Below are 15731 nucleotides of genomic sequence, written 5' to 3' on the forward strand. Positions count from 1 at the left end.
AAAAATGAATTGCTGTTCGTTAGTCTCGCTAAAACTTTAGAACGGCTGGACCGATTTGGCTAATTTTGGTCTTGAATTATTTGTGGAAGTCCAGGGAAGGTTTAAAAGGTGAATAAATAGGAGAATGCTGCTAAATTAAATAAAAACAACAAATTTGTTTTTCCTTTGATGTGTCCATACATAATTTCTATGAGAGAATTTATTGACGCACGGTTTGACAGTTGAGCTGTGAAACAATTTCATTACGACAGCAGGGTGCATATTTTACGAAGTAATTTTTGATGTTATGATAATATATTATTGACAAATTCATATAAAAACATTATTTTATTTATTATATACAGAACAATGTCTGTTGGGTCAGCTAGTATATAAAAAGAATATATCCATTCTTCATTATTTTATCGGAAAAAAGTGTGCGTATACATTTTTCAAACCTTTACTTTGATAAAAACTAACGCCAGGCTGGCGAATTTGGGCGTAAAAATTCACTCTGATATACACAAATTACATAAATGAATGCTAAGCTTACTCTTACGCTTAGCTCGCACTCAAAGCGATTTTTATAAATACGGACTTCGACTCAACTCGCTAGATAAGTCTGAGAAAAGTAGAAGTTGTAGAATCAATCCTAATTCGGGCCCGAGGTCAGTAAAAGAGAAGGGAGAGAGAGAGATTTATCTAGCTGCTGTTCGTCGTCGTTTTGTGTGTGGACTACGCCTTACATAACAAATATCAGTTATCAATTATCATGCACTGTTGAATTCTTTCTGATTTCTTTTGCAAACAATAAGTCAAACTCAAAACGCTATTTCTCAAACACCCTCCAAAAAGTAAGCTACATTGAAGGCCATATAATGTGAGGCTAAGATCCATCGAGACTTAGCAGGAAATTACATAGCCCCAAAAAGTAGTACTCATCAAGTCATCAATGTAAGCGTATTGCGTCTGACCTACTGCGGAGCGCGAAGTCAGCGCGCGTGAACATTTCTGCAATAGCAGCCATGTATGTAACGATCATCCGAAATGTCGAAAATTGTTTCCGTTGCATTGTGTGGATACCGCTGACCACCGCGTTTGCCGTTTTAATATTGCGACATAGTAATTTTAAATCATGACCCCGTTACTTTAAATATTGAATGAGAGAAGGCTATGGAATGAGAATGAGTGGGAGCTCCTTTGCACAGGATGCCGGCCAGATTATGGGTATTTCTGCCGTGAACCAGTAATGTGTAAGTATAACTATGTTTCGGTGTGAAGGGCGCCGTAGCTAGTGAAATTACTGGGCAATTGAGACTTGCCATCTTATGTCTCAAGGTGACGAGCGCAGTTGTAGTGCCGCTCAGAATTTTTGGGTTTTCCAATAATCTTGAGCGGCACTGCATTGTAATGGGCAAGGCGTATCAATTACCATCAGCTAAACGTTTTATCGTCTCGTCCATTATTTTATAAAAAAAAATGTCTAGTGAACAACCAGTAAGAGAGTCGCTAACACTTGGACAAAGAGTTGCTAACGTAAAATAGCGGAGTGTGCGAAAACGATACAAGTGAAAACTGTACTATAATACGACATATAAGATATAACTATGATTACCGTACTGGTCTCTTCAAGTACAGTGAGAGAGTGAAGAGAGAGTATTATTTTTCACAGAATATCTGCTGTCAGCCATAGCTGTCACGCATCTAAAAATGCGTTCCGTTTCTTTTCGCATGAAGTACGCATTTCGTATAAACGATTCGTCGATATCGATATTAAACTAATAATTGTCAAATAAGTTTTGGATACTGTTATAATTTAGTATACTTTCTATTGTTTGTTTAATAATAATCGGCAGTGTCCTGTGTATAATGAATCGGGCGCTTGACCTTTCTATTGGGCAGTCTTAGCTTAAGCTCAGTACAATCTCAGCTGTCAAATGACTATCAATACCATTGACCTGTTTAAATACCACTGCCCTGTCCAGTGGTACCAGTTCCATATGTTTGACAGCAAATTTTTTGTGCCTATTTGAAGCGCCACTCGCGAGCGTCCAGAGAACTAATTTTGACGTATAATACAAATGGCTGCGAGTGAAGCGTATTAGTACTCTAAAGTATTATTGCAAATAGTTTCCTACCATATATCGATGTTTGCTGAGGTTGTCATCACTAGTTTTAGTTCCGCAGACTCTCGCTACATGGCCAACAGCGCCAAAATGGCGAATATCAAACAGGTACAAAAGCACTTTGACAGCGGCCAGTCCAGTGGTAAATAGTAGAGGTCAGTGATAAGTACCAAATCAAAGATTGCGCTAATAAAAATAACTCAGCTGAGTTTACTTAAGTAAAGTCTGAGCAAAGTGTGAGTACGCTCTATGGATCTCAGACTAAGATTTTCTAGTAACATTTCAGATTTTATAACTTTCAAACAAGTCTGAATAGTCTTGTGATAATGCACATTAGCAAATCTTAGGTTGTTACATAAGTCAAGATAAATATTGAAATACAGAAATTTCTAGATAATTAACTGTACAAACTAGGTAATCAGCATTTTAAAGCCACAGACGTTTGAATAAGTGATGCTCATAATAATAAATTATTAAGCTTACGTCATAGTTGTAATGAGAATAATATTGTCTATGTTAAGAACTACAACTAAAATACATCATTGTGATTGGAAGATAAAGGCAACTTAACCAAGCGTATAATAAAATAAAAATAAAATGGGCCTTTATTGTTACTACGAACTGAATTTTTTCTTATTAATAAAACTTAACAAGTGATTTGTCTTTCGACAAAGGCCTCCTCAAAGGACTTCCACTTTATTTGGTCTCTAGCTACTCTTATCCAGTCCGGTCCTGCTATTCCTTTAAAATCGTCCTCCCACCTTTTAATCTGTCTGCCTTTTTTTCGTTTGCCGTCTCTTGGATACCATTCTGTTACGGTTTTTGTCCATTTCTCTTTCTTTTCCCTCAGAATGTGTCTAGTCCAACCAAGCATATAATTACATAATTTTTTTTTATGAAAATAAGGGACGAGATGAGCAGGACGTTCAGCTGATGGTAATTGATACGTCCTGCCCATTACAATGCAGGGACGTTCAAGATTATTGAAAAACCCAAAAATTCTGATTGGCACTTCAACTGCGCTCGTCACCTTGAGACATAAGATGTCAAGTCTCATTTGCCTAGTAATTACTAAAATTAATTAGTAATTACTAATTGTAATTACAACACAATAATGCTTACACATTACTGCTTTACGGCAGAAGTTGTACCCATAGTTTACCTAATATAATTAAAAGTTGTAGCATAGAGTAGGAATGCATACTTACGTGTATTAGTAACTGTCACATCGTGGAAGTGTACGATGAACTCTAGCAGCATTTCCGCGTTACCTAATGAGCTCTCCAACCACGCTGATCCAATGGCCGAAATTTTAATTTCGAGATGTTTCCTTGCTTCATTTGAAAAAAAAAACGAATAAGAAATAAACAACGATATATTTATAAACTCAACATTAACCAACCGGTTTTGATAAAAAATCCATCTCATCTTTTGATGGTCGATGTTTATCCAATAAACACACTGTAAGAATAACATATTATCATGCCGTGTGCACATTTAACGACCAACGACGACAAAATATATAACTACCACGAAATAAATTAACAAATGGGAAGACTCCTGGGATTTTTCTGGTGTTGCAGGAGAATGTGGGCGTGTTGTGACCACTTTACATCTCCGGTGACACGTTCGCTTGTAATTTGCCCTCGTCTTTTGAATAAATTTTATTGTTATGCAATTAATATATGAATATTCTTAATAATATTATGTATGTACATAGGCACTAGAAGCTGTCATAACCATAATGTTAACACCAGGAACAGACTTCAACTTATAATGGCTACTACTCGGCTAAGTCGAGTTTGTAAGTCTTTTGCGGGGCGATGTATATGCTTTTACAACAAGATCCCACAAAATATTCAAAAGAATTTTGTTACGAAATTCAAAAGAATTGTAAAAAAACGACTGTGTGGCAAAGGTTACCTAAACACAAATTACTTAAATGGAGCGACCGCCCTCAGTCTATTAAATAATAAGTTTAATTGTACGATATTACTTTGTAACCATATTTTTTATGAAAAAAAAAAACGCACACGTTGTTGCCTGAGTTGTTACTTCCGTTCTTCTCAGGTCTGAGATATACTTTTTGGAATGGGTGCTAGTTTTTGACTTATAATAAGTGAAATCACATCCAATTTTGAATAAAAATATTTGAATTTGAATAAAAGTGTCGGAGAAACTTGGTGAGCCGTTGACTCTCACCACGTTGCCCCAGGTTCAATCCTCGCCCGCCACATACGTGCTTTGGTTTTCAAATTATGTATCCACGTTTATTCGTCCCTCAATTTTGCTATTAGTGTTACAAGATAGTATCAGCGGCGGTAATCACATACCATCGGGTGACCCTAATGCCTATTTATCCTGTCCAACCATAAAAAGTAAAGTAAAGGCAGTAAAGTCCTCGAATGGCGACACAAGATGGACCGACGATCTGTACAAGATCGCCGGATTACGTTGGTTGGGAAGCGCAGGACCGATCGTCGATAAATTCTTTGGGGAGGCCTTTGTGTAGCAATGGACATTTTCGGCTGATGATGATGAAACAAAAAAATACACCGGGGGAGGTTCCCAGGTCTGAAATATATATCTTTTCGAAAAAGTAAAAGGTTATTTCAAAATCCTAATTTTTTGACATAAAAGCTTTTGGCAGTAAGAGTGTATTGCAGTAAATATTCAGATGCGCTGTCTTCGCGGTCTACAGTAGGTCACAGGCGTAATTCGTTTCATGATGACTTGATAAATTATCCGCTCATACTTTGTGGCTTTTTATTTCCTAATTGCTGAGTCTAGATATTTCTTACGTAGCTTGTGTAATGCTTAGAGTTGCCTAAGTGGTGTCCTATATTTAAGGGGAAGTCGAGCTTGATGGTCGGGTGACCCTTCAGATACACATTACATTGAAACTCAATGTCAAATGATGTGTGTTAACTTAACACATACTAGATATATACAGTTTGGGTGTTGAGATTTTTGGGGTTGCATTATTTATTTCACATTTATAGGTATAATTAATAAATTTAATAGCTTTTTAAATATGTTTCACATTCTAAATGTAAATGTATTAAAAGATACAATGTTCCTCGCGGGTATCGAACCCGCTACCAGTAGGTCAATAGGTAGAACCAATTCCGTCCATCAGGTCTTTAATGTTATCTCAACCATGATATTGTGAAACAAATATGCATTAAGATCTCTAGTCGATGTTATCAACAATTAGTGACGTCACTCATGTTTTCGTTCCAGATGATAGTGATGTGGTGAAGCACACTGCGTGATGATGAGGCTCGAGCCAGTGGAGAAGCAGCATCGGTATCACAACCTGTTGAACGACGATCATGCCAGTAAGTTGAATTTAAACAAAATACAATAATATTTTTAACTTACACGCAAGACACAACATTCAGAACTCCAGGTGGCGATATAATAACAAATTTATAATTACATATAATAAAGTACTTTCACACAAATTACCTAGCCACAAACTAGGCATAGCCTGTAATTTGAGACCGGACACTCCTACATCATATAAATATTTCGATTTAAATCAGTGGGCAGGGCACATAGTTCGACGGACAGGTGGCCGGTGGGGCAGTAAAGTCCTCGAATGGCGACCACGTACCGGAAGACGCAGTGTTTTTTAGGCCCCCCACAAGATGGACGGACGGTCTGGTCAAGATCGCCGGAATACGTTGGACGAGGGCAGCGCAGACGCGATCGTCGTGGAAATCTTTGGGGGAGGCCTTTGTCCAGCAGTGGACATCTTTCGGCTGATGATGATGATGATATAAATATTCGCACCGCCTGGGATTCGAACTCAGGACTTGGTTTTGGATTGGTAACTAACTACTGGGCTTACAGGTCGTTATATATATTATCAACATGTAGATGGAAAATTGTAGGTATTTTATAAATACTTTTTAAAGTACATAGTGTCACATATAATTTACGACTCCTGCGTTTGATGCCGAACATCTGACAGTGAGCACCCCACACGTAATAATCGCCGTAGCATGACGTGTGCGCGGTGCGGGTTCGGTTCCCGCGCACAAAACACCGGATACAGTCAGGTGCGGCCACAGTTACAGCGACACACGGTATTGATAATGTCGTCATTTGATCATCTATTCACTCTGTACTGTGCTGTTTGTGACGGATTAATCTTGTAAAATGGCTACAATATAAATGGTATTTGATTAAATAGTTACCAGTGGGAGGATATGCCGGCTAGATTATGGGTAGGTACCACAACGGCGCCTATTTTTGCCGTGAAGCAGTAATATGTAAGCATTACTGTGTGTCGGTCAGAAGGGCGGCGTAGATAGTGAAATTACTAGGCAAATGAGACTAAACATCTTATGTCTCAAGGGGACGAGCGCAATAGTAGTTCCGCTCAGAATTTTTGGGTTTTTCAAGAATCTTTAGCAGCACTGCATTATATGTGCAGGGCTTATCAATTACCATCAGCTGAACGTCCTGCTCGCCCTGCCCCTTATTTTCATCAAAAAAAAATTAAAAAACAACAATATTTGCGTATCAATGAAATACAGATAGTGTGTTTCAATGTTTCCTTGTCGTTATCTATCGCAATAACCTCGACGGTATTCAATATACATATTTAAATTCGCTATCTCTTCAATAATATTACTTTATCGTATGAACCTAATGTAATCTTTAATCTGTATGATGCTCAACAGCTGCTCGTCTCGTGCCTTATTGTCAAAAAAAAGTTATAATAATACTTCTTCAAAACCGATTCCTTTAAAATTATTGACACTCTAAAAGATCCCAAATGCGCAAGAACCAGTCAGTGTTGATTTTTAAGTTCTGTTAATAATTAATACCATTATTATTATGAACAAATGAATATTAAGAAGAGGTCGTGACAACATACCTATAGTATTACGATATTCAAAAGAATTGTTAAAAATGTTTGTGTGGTAAAGGTTACTATAACATAAATGACTTTCTTAATGATTAGGAATGCAGCGACCGCCCGCAGACTACTAAATAATAAGTTCAATTGTGCAATATTACTTTGTAAACATATTTTTGGATGGAAAAAAGCCTATGACTTTCAATAAGTGATGTCACATCCTATTTTGAATATAAATATTTGAATTTGAATGGTGGAATGGAAAGGTGCCTATATTTTTCATAATATCGCTAGAATCTAAATGAAGGCATAATATTTAGCGTCTACACAGACGATGTCGCGGGCAGTTGCTAACATTAGTACAGTTGTCTTAAGAAAATTTTATGTTATTCATCAAACAGACCATTATAAAGCCCGTGTATGGCCAACGGTACAACCACTGCTAATCTAGAATCATAGCAATTGAAACTACTGTTATTTCTTACATTCCGTCAATGAAACAATTACTTAAAATTATTTGCCCGACGGCAAACCAGTAAGGATGGTTATGATTTTAACCCGTACGTATGGATGTTAACTAACTCGTAATTGTACAAACGGATCCTCTGTTGGTCTCGTTGATGATTAAATATATCACTTTTTTGAAGTGATAACTTCTTATGGGAGAGTTAACTGCTTCGTAACGTAACGCGTTACGGCGCCAGTCTGTCTGGCTTCCCTTTCTCTCACGCATACGTCAGCGGAACGGAGGCTCCTCCTCTTTCACTCTAACCAATTGTTACTTTTATAGGATTAAATAATGATACTAGTAATGTACATACACAATATTCAAGAATGAAATATACTTTATAATCAATAAAAGATTGTATTACATAAAATTTATGTTATAACCCAAGCTTTTCTCAAGTTAAATTATTTCAATATTTAACAGTTCAACTTAGATTAATTTAAGTTATATAATGTAAGTTCTGTCGGGCGTGCCGAGACGCACACCTTTTTTAAATTAATATTTTTTCGTATTTCGTAACAAACCCTTTCTTTTGATATCCATATCGTGGAGCCTCGTAGGGTGCATAAAAAAAAACGGAGTGCTTGCAGAAGTGGAAACTTGAACATTAACGTTGTGTATTCTTGAATGTTTTCGAATGTTTAGGGAATAATTTCGCACGAATTGCTTTATATATCTATTATACAATAGTCATTTATTGTGCTAACGTACACAAAAATGACAATTTATATTACCTACATAAAAAATTTAACATTTCAGACATTTTACAATTATTTTACATTAAAAATTTTATCTCTCAGAAAAATCAACTTTCATCTATATATCTATATCGTTGAAATTATTTTCAACGAGTGTCTTACGAATTTTCGATCAGGTCACGTGTCCTGACGCGGGTTTAATACTATACCCATCAAATTAACTGGCCCGCCATATTTGGGACTCCGCCATATTGCATTACAATGACGTCACTCGATAAATAAATACCTGAAGTCGATCCACCATTTAATAATCCCACACCTTCACTAGCGTACATTTTCTCATTATTACTATAAAGAATTACAGTCTTAATAACAATGCATGTTGGTGTTACATTGCATATGGGAACGCTTTTAGTTTTTACCTTCACTGCGAAATATAATATGAGCTCATATGATCTTGTTGCGTCTAGGATTTATTGACTTGGCACTGCTTACAATTAATAATGAAATATGGATTGCCTTACATCTTGTAAATAATTTTTATTTTATGCAGAATCTATTTTTCTATTTAACGTACAATTCTTGTTTATTTATATCGAGCTTTGTCGTCTACGGCTCTAATCATACCTTTCCCAATTAGGGTTTCGAAGCCAAATGCCAAAAAACGGAACCCTTATAGATTCGTCATGTCTGTCTGTCTGTCCGTCCCTATGTCACAGCCAATTTTTTTCCGATACTAGAAGAACGTAGTAGATGTATTCTGTAAACCGCATTATGAATTTCATACAAAAATAGAAAAAAAACAATAAATACTTAGAACTGAAACTCAAAATTTTTTTAAAACCCATACGTGTAGGGTTTGATCAAATAAAATTTTTGAGGGTTGTTTTGAACGAGATCTAGTAAGTAGTTTTTTTTAATATGTCATAATTCGTAAAAGTAAAAAAAAAACTATTATTAAAACGTCGATCAAAGTTACAACGAACTAGAAGAACTTTTATATTATGTTACTTGCTGCTACGGAACCCTTCATGGGCGAGTCCGACTCGCACTTGGCCAATTTTTTTCATCTAGCTAAAGGTAAACCTACCGAAATTTATAAGAATTATTAAAAAACGTTTGTGTGGTAAAGGTTATTATAACATAATTTTTTTTCTTAATAATCTACCACTGACAGAGAATAGAGCGAACACCCTTATCCTATTTAATTAATTTTTTTATTGTACAATATTACATTGTAATCCATACTTTTATTTAAAAAAAAGGCCCGCTGAGTTTTTTGCGTCACTTCTTCTCAGATCTGACACATTATTTCGAATGGGTGGTAGTTTTTGACTTTCAGTAAGTGTTTGTTAAACCATTTGAATTAAAAAAAAATGTCTTAATATCGAGGATACTTAGAACATATTTCATCTAGTCTCTGACTGAGGTTTCATCCGCGTTTACTTTCGTTTCGCGCGCTAATTCGGTAATTTGACACACAAAAATGATTTCCGTTGTTTGCGACGGTCTTTAATATCTGGTTTACGGATCATAATGTGATAGATTTAAAAATCCATGCCTGATAATTTACTTCTTTCTTTATTTCTCTCAAAATGAGTTTCATTTCCCTTACTTGAGAAATGTTTGATCTGCCCCTTAATTTCCGGGATACAATATATCCTATGTATTTTCTTATGGATAGATTAATTTAAACATCTCATCTACTGTCTTATTTATAATGGCTTAGCGGAGATTTAAAACATCGCTAATATACGCTTGTTAAAAATGATATTCATAATCGCATATTAGAGCTAAAACGCTCGTTATCTCTTCGATAAAGCTGACGTGACTTATAGTAGCTAGGACCCTTCTATAAACCTATTTTAAGCACTCGAACGCAAAAAACATGGCTGAGATCGATCAGCTGTTCTTTATCTGAGCAGCGCTCAAAGTTGTTGGATATCCGTCATAGATTGACAACCGACAGACTTCAAAACTTTGATTTTAGAAGTTTGAAATTATTTTGACATCTACTTTTGACAACTGACAAACCATTGACATTGAAAAGATGTCTGTTTCCATTGACAGTTCCTCATTAAATTAGATAAAATCATGTTTTTTTGTACGAAATGGCAATATTGCGTACTATAGAGACGTTTAGTTATGGGAGATTTATCTAACGAATATGCATAAGGAATTTTATCGAACGTTCGATAGGCTTAAAACACGTTTTAACTTATATAGCTTTATTTTTTCGAAAAGCATTTTTGTCAATCTATACTTCTATACTAATATTATAAAGAAGAAAGATTTGATTGTTTGTTTGTTTGCATTGAATAGGCTACGAAACTACTGAACCGATTTGAAAAATTATTTCACTATTGGAAAGCTACACTATCCCCGGGTGATATAGGCTATATTATATTTTTTATAAATTAGAGATCCTTACTAAAACTCCAAAAATGTAATCCGAGGTCTAAAAAAAATACTTAAAATATTTTTACATCGCGTGTGCCGCGAAAAGTATTCATGGCTTTGCAGAACACATAATTTATTTACAAAAAGTGTTGCGACAACGTGTTTTGTTATGACTGTTCTTTTATTTTTTCTTTTGTCCTGTGTGTAAGCAGACGAAGCTGCGGGGTATCAGCTAGTTATGAATAAGGCAGTTAGAGTCATCTAATTTCTCACATATATTAGTGAGCTGTTGATGATAACCCACATTGTAATGGAAACGTTCGCAGTGGGTGGGTCGTACTCCGCGATTGTAATCAATGAGGTTGTGAAACTGTTTTGATACTTGCTGTTGCGAATTTGTCGCTGATATTGCGTGTGCACAGATCGTACCTGTTATTAATTATACGTATACGTAATATGGACATTACTCTGAATAATCAGTTACTCAATAAACAATGACAATCACTGACCTGTATAAATACCACTGGACAGGCTGTTCCATACTTTTTTTAAATGAAAATAAGGGACGAGACGAGCAGGACGTTCAGCTGATGGTAAATGCTGCTCATTACAATCCAGTGCCGCTCAGGATTTTTGAGAAACCCCAAAAATTCTGAATGGCACTACAACTGCCCTCGTCACCTTGAGACATAAGATGTTAAGTTTCATTCGCCCAGTAATTTCACTAGCTACGGCGCCCTTCTGACCAAAACACAGTAATGCTTATACATTACGGCAGAAATAGGCGCTGTAGTGGTACCCATAATCTAGCCAGCATCCTGTGCAAAGGTGCCTCCCACGTGTAAATGTCCACTCCATATGTTTTTTGTGCCTATTTGAAGCGCCACTCGCGAGCGTCCAGAGAACTAATTTTGACGTATAATACAAATAGCTGAAGGAACGTATAATATTCTGAAGTAGTTTTAGATTTTGAATTAATTTCGTTCGTTTTCCGTGTTATTTATACTTCAAGAATCAATGTAATAAAGGACGCATTTTTTTTTGTAAATAGTTTCTCACCATATATCAATGTTTGCTGCGGTTGTCATCAATAATTTTAGTACCGGAGACTCTCGCTACATGGCGAACAGCGCCAAAATGGCGAATATCAAACAGGTACAAAAGCACTTTGACAGCCGCCAGTCCAGTCGTATATAGAAGAGGTCAATGGTGACAATGTTATTCATAAAAGTCACTACTTGATGGAACTACATTAACTCAAATTCTAATACACTTTACTCCGTTCGACTGTCAAACGTTAGATAATTGATACGTGTCAAACATACAATTATGTATAAATAAACCTTTAACGATCTGTATATCTCAACTATTTAGGAAGATGCGCTTGGTAGAGAGTTTAAGGCTTTATTCCTCCCCTTTCAAACTTCCCTCAAGTCTCGTGTTTTAACAATTTCGTGTCCAGAATTCATTTTATACCGTCTGAAAAATAATTTCGTAGAATGAGATTAGTTCTATTAATTCAAAATCATTCTTTTTAATTTTTTTAAGCCGTCATTTAAATTAGATATGCCGTTATTGTAAAACGCAGCAAGATAAGACCAAATTTTGCCAGCAGTCCACTCGTTTTGTTGCCAAGGTCTATGGATTTGTTAGAGCAATACAAGCAAAGAAAATTGCTACTCTTTTGAAATGTTATATTTGATTGGGTACAATTTTTTTATTTGTATTTATACAGATTTTATCAGCAATCTGCTATTGGTATCTCTATATGGTATCGTATGGTATAATCGGCCTAATTTTCGCAACAATTCCTCCAGAAACCTTAGCAACCTCCTCTCCTTGCCAAAGACATCCGGGAGTGTGTTTGGGTACCAAGTTGTTGAGGTTTTTTTTATGGAATAGGAGAACAAATGAGCGTACGGGTCACCTGTTGTTAAGTGATCACCGCCGCCCACAATCTCTTGCAATACCAGAGGAATCACAGGAGCGTTGCCGGCCTTTATGGAAGGTGTACGCGCTTTTTTTGAAGGTATCCCTGTCGTATCGTCCCGCACAAGGAAGTTCATTCCACAGCTTTGTATTACGTGGAAGAAATCTCCTTGAAAACCGCACTGTGGAGGACTGCCATACATCCATGATATCCTAACTTGTGGCGTATCGTGTGAAGGTGGAATTCCGCGGCAGGAATCAGGTTAAACAGCTCTTCGGAACACTCCCCGTGATATATACGGTAGATGACACACAATGAAGCGAATTCATGCACGCGGTCAAATGGATCGAGCTGATACTGGGGTGCGCCAGACCAGAGATGACAGCAATACTCCATGTGTGGCCGGAACTGCGCTTTGTACAGCGCTAGAATGTGGGCCGGCTTGAAGTAATGCCGTGCTCTATTAATGACGCCCAGTTTCTTTGAAGCCAATTTGGCTTTGCCCTCCAGATGACGGTTAGTTGCTACACCTGGACAATGCAGAAGTACATGTGCAGCAGATTCCTCTACCAACGTGCAAGCCCTTCACAGGAGGCTGTCAGTTATGCCCATATTAAAAAGATGTTTATTTTAAGGACCGTGCCCGGTTAGTGCCGACGTTGTTTTCTATGTTGGATTCTATTGACCTTGATAATGCGATTTGCCATTTTGGCATCAATGTTGGGAAGTGTCTCCAATGTTTATCTACAAGTCCTCTAGTGTTAACCATATTATGCTTAGCTTACTTTGACCTAAGTTTTACGAAAGTCAAGTCTGAGAAAAGTCTGAGTGCGCTGTATACACAACAAATGTGTTACGAAATTTAAAAGAATTGTTAAAAAACGTTTGTGTGGGAAAGGTTACTTTAGCATAGACGATTTTCTTAATAATACCACAGACCGGGAATGAAGCCAACACCCTCAGTTTTATATTTAAAAAAAGCCCGCTGAGTTTCTTGCGCCCGTTCCTTTCAGGTCTATTTTGAATGGGTGGTAGCTTTTGACGTTGTAGTGATTTTGAATCCTATTTTGAATAAAAATATTTGAATTTAGTTCTCAGTCTTATGTCACAGTAAAGTAATGGTGATATGTAATGTGAAAGGAAATGTAAGGACAGTATTAATGGGTACCGTTCAATCTAATATGGCCTCGCCTCGCCGTAATAGGATACAGATAGTGAAGATTAACAAGACCGGCCCTCCATTATCCGAATGATCTTAACTGTACACTCCAATCTAACATTTCAACTGTAATTTAAGCTCAAGCTGTTACGGAATAGCTTAAACGTTTTAGTTCAACCATTTAAAGTACTGTTACCAGCCTCACTTTTACGGATTCGCACTGTTTCTACAAAAGGCATTTAAGGCATTTATTTCTCTCAAAATGGATTCCTTTAGAATTATTTTTGATGTAATTTCTAATATACTAGATACTGCTACAGCTTTGGAAACAAATGGCACTGTGAGAGAGAAGAATCAAGAAACTCCCAGCATTCTTCAAACTCCAAACTCAACGAAAACTGCTTTATACCCGCCTTAACCAGCGCGTCCATAGAAGTTTTCGCTTCAAAAAATTCTGTTTTTTTAAATCCCAAAACAGACTAAAATGTACTTACTGTTAAAAACGGTCGTATGTGTGTAAAATATATTTGCTACACACAGTACATATACACGTACATATGGTACACATAGATACATAAATGCGAAGCTATAGCGTTTAAAAAGGTAGGTTATACTTGGTGTTGTCAAAACAAAGCCAAAACAGTATGGGCAGAGGTGCTCATTTACCATCAGGTGCTCCGCAATGGTTTTTTTGGTAATAACCCAGAGAAAATAAAAATAAAGCTATTAGTAATCTATTAAATAGACAAATATTAATAATAAGATATATATGTTTCTAATTAGTTGTTAATATATAATATGTTTTTAATTTAATTTTGAATATACTATCTTCGCGCCTCAATAAGGCTACTGGAAACCCAAGCGCTGGCAGCTATTTCGGTCAACGGATCAGCCTAGCTATCCAACGTGGAAATGCTCCCAGTATTCTTGGTACGCTTCCACGTAATGATAGTTTTAATTTTATGTAGTCATAGTATTCTAAATATAGTAATAAGATTTGTTTTGTATGAATAATTAATTAGTTATTGTATATATATAAAGCGCGTTCCGTTCGATTCACGTGTTCCATTAAATTAATTCCGAAATAGTAGTCAATAATAGTCAAATAGTGTAACATTACATATTTTTGAGTAGCCAGTAAAACGATCTAACTTATGATGGTCTTTGTTTTAGGCTCAATTATGCATAAACCACTGATCGTATCGACATGAAAATACCACCATTCGATGCGAAATTTATCCTAGGTGGTTTATGGATACTTATTTTTTTAATGTATTTGTAATAAGATTAATAAAATTTAATTTATTTCCTTTCAAAATTCGCTCAGCGAAGCGGGCGGGAACGGCTAGTTCTTTTATATACGAAATTAATAAAAGGCAATTTTATGATACGATCTAAAAGCAAGATTCCCTGTGAAATTTCAGAGCGGCTGTCTCTCGTCCTCAATGAGTGTTGTTTATCGATGCAGTCTAGATTTCGTCATGTCTCGTAAGCACTGCTGCAGCTTAAGTAATAGACCGGTCTGACCTGCTCGGGGCCGTGTGAACTGTAACGGACATCAATGATCAAATTGTTACGATTTGACTGAAGGCTGAATCATCAATCAATTAACCATAATTAATACCAGTGGGAGGTTCCTTTGCACAGAATGTCGGCTAGATTATGGGTACCACAACGGCGTCTATTTATGCCGTGAAGCAGTAATGTGTAAGCATTATTGTGTTTCGGTCTAAAGGGTGCCGTAGCTAGTGAAATTACTGGGCAAATGAGATTTAACATCTTATGTCTCAAGGTATGAGCGGCAGTACGATTGTATTGCCGCTCAGAGTTATGGGTTGTTCAAGAATCCTGAGCGGTATTACATTGTAATGGGCAGGGCGTATCAATTACCATCAGCTGAAGGTCCTACTCGTCTCGTCGCTTATTGTCATAAAAAAAATACCTTATTTTCAGCATAACAAGTGTAAAGAGCACGAAGTACTGAATAAAATTTCACACCGATAAAAAATAAAAATGAAAATTTGTGCTTTAAAATTATGATCACATAAGGTATATAAG

The 15731-nt window shown here is 36.4% G+C and overlaps 1 protein-coding gene across 1 annotated transcript in view; it reads left to right on the forward strand.

Annotated features, from left to right (window-relative positions):
• Window positions 1–15731, forward strand: part of LOC126966697 (echinoderm microtubule-associated protein-like 2) — a 108933-nt gene that overhangs the window by 20340 nt on the left and 72862 nt on the right. The window contains exon 2 of the mRNA XM_050810895.1: window positions 5349–5446. Within this exon, the coding sequence (XP_050666852.1) occupies window positions 5380–5446 (67 nt within the window). The 5' untranslated portion in view covers window positions 5349–5379. The remainder of the gene's footprint in view (window positions 1–5348; window positions 5447–15731) is intronic.

This window comes from Leptidea sinapis, chromosome 11, assembly GCF_905404315.1.
Source record: "Leptidea sinapis chromosome 11, ilLepSina1.1, whole genome shotgun sequence".
NCBI lineage: Eukaryota > Metazoa > Arthropoda > Insecta > Lepidoptera > Pieridae > Leptidea > Leptidea sinapis.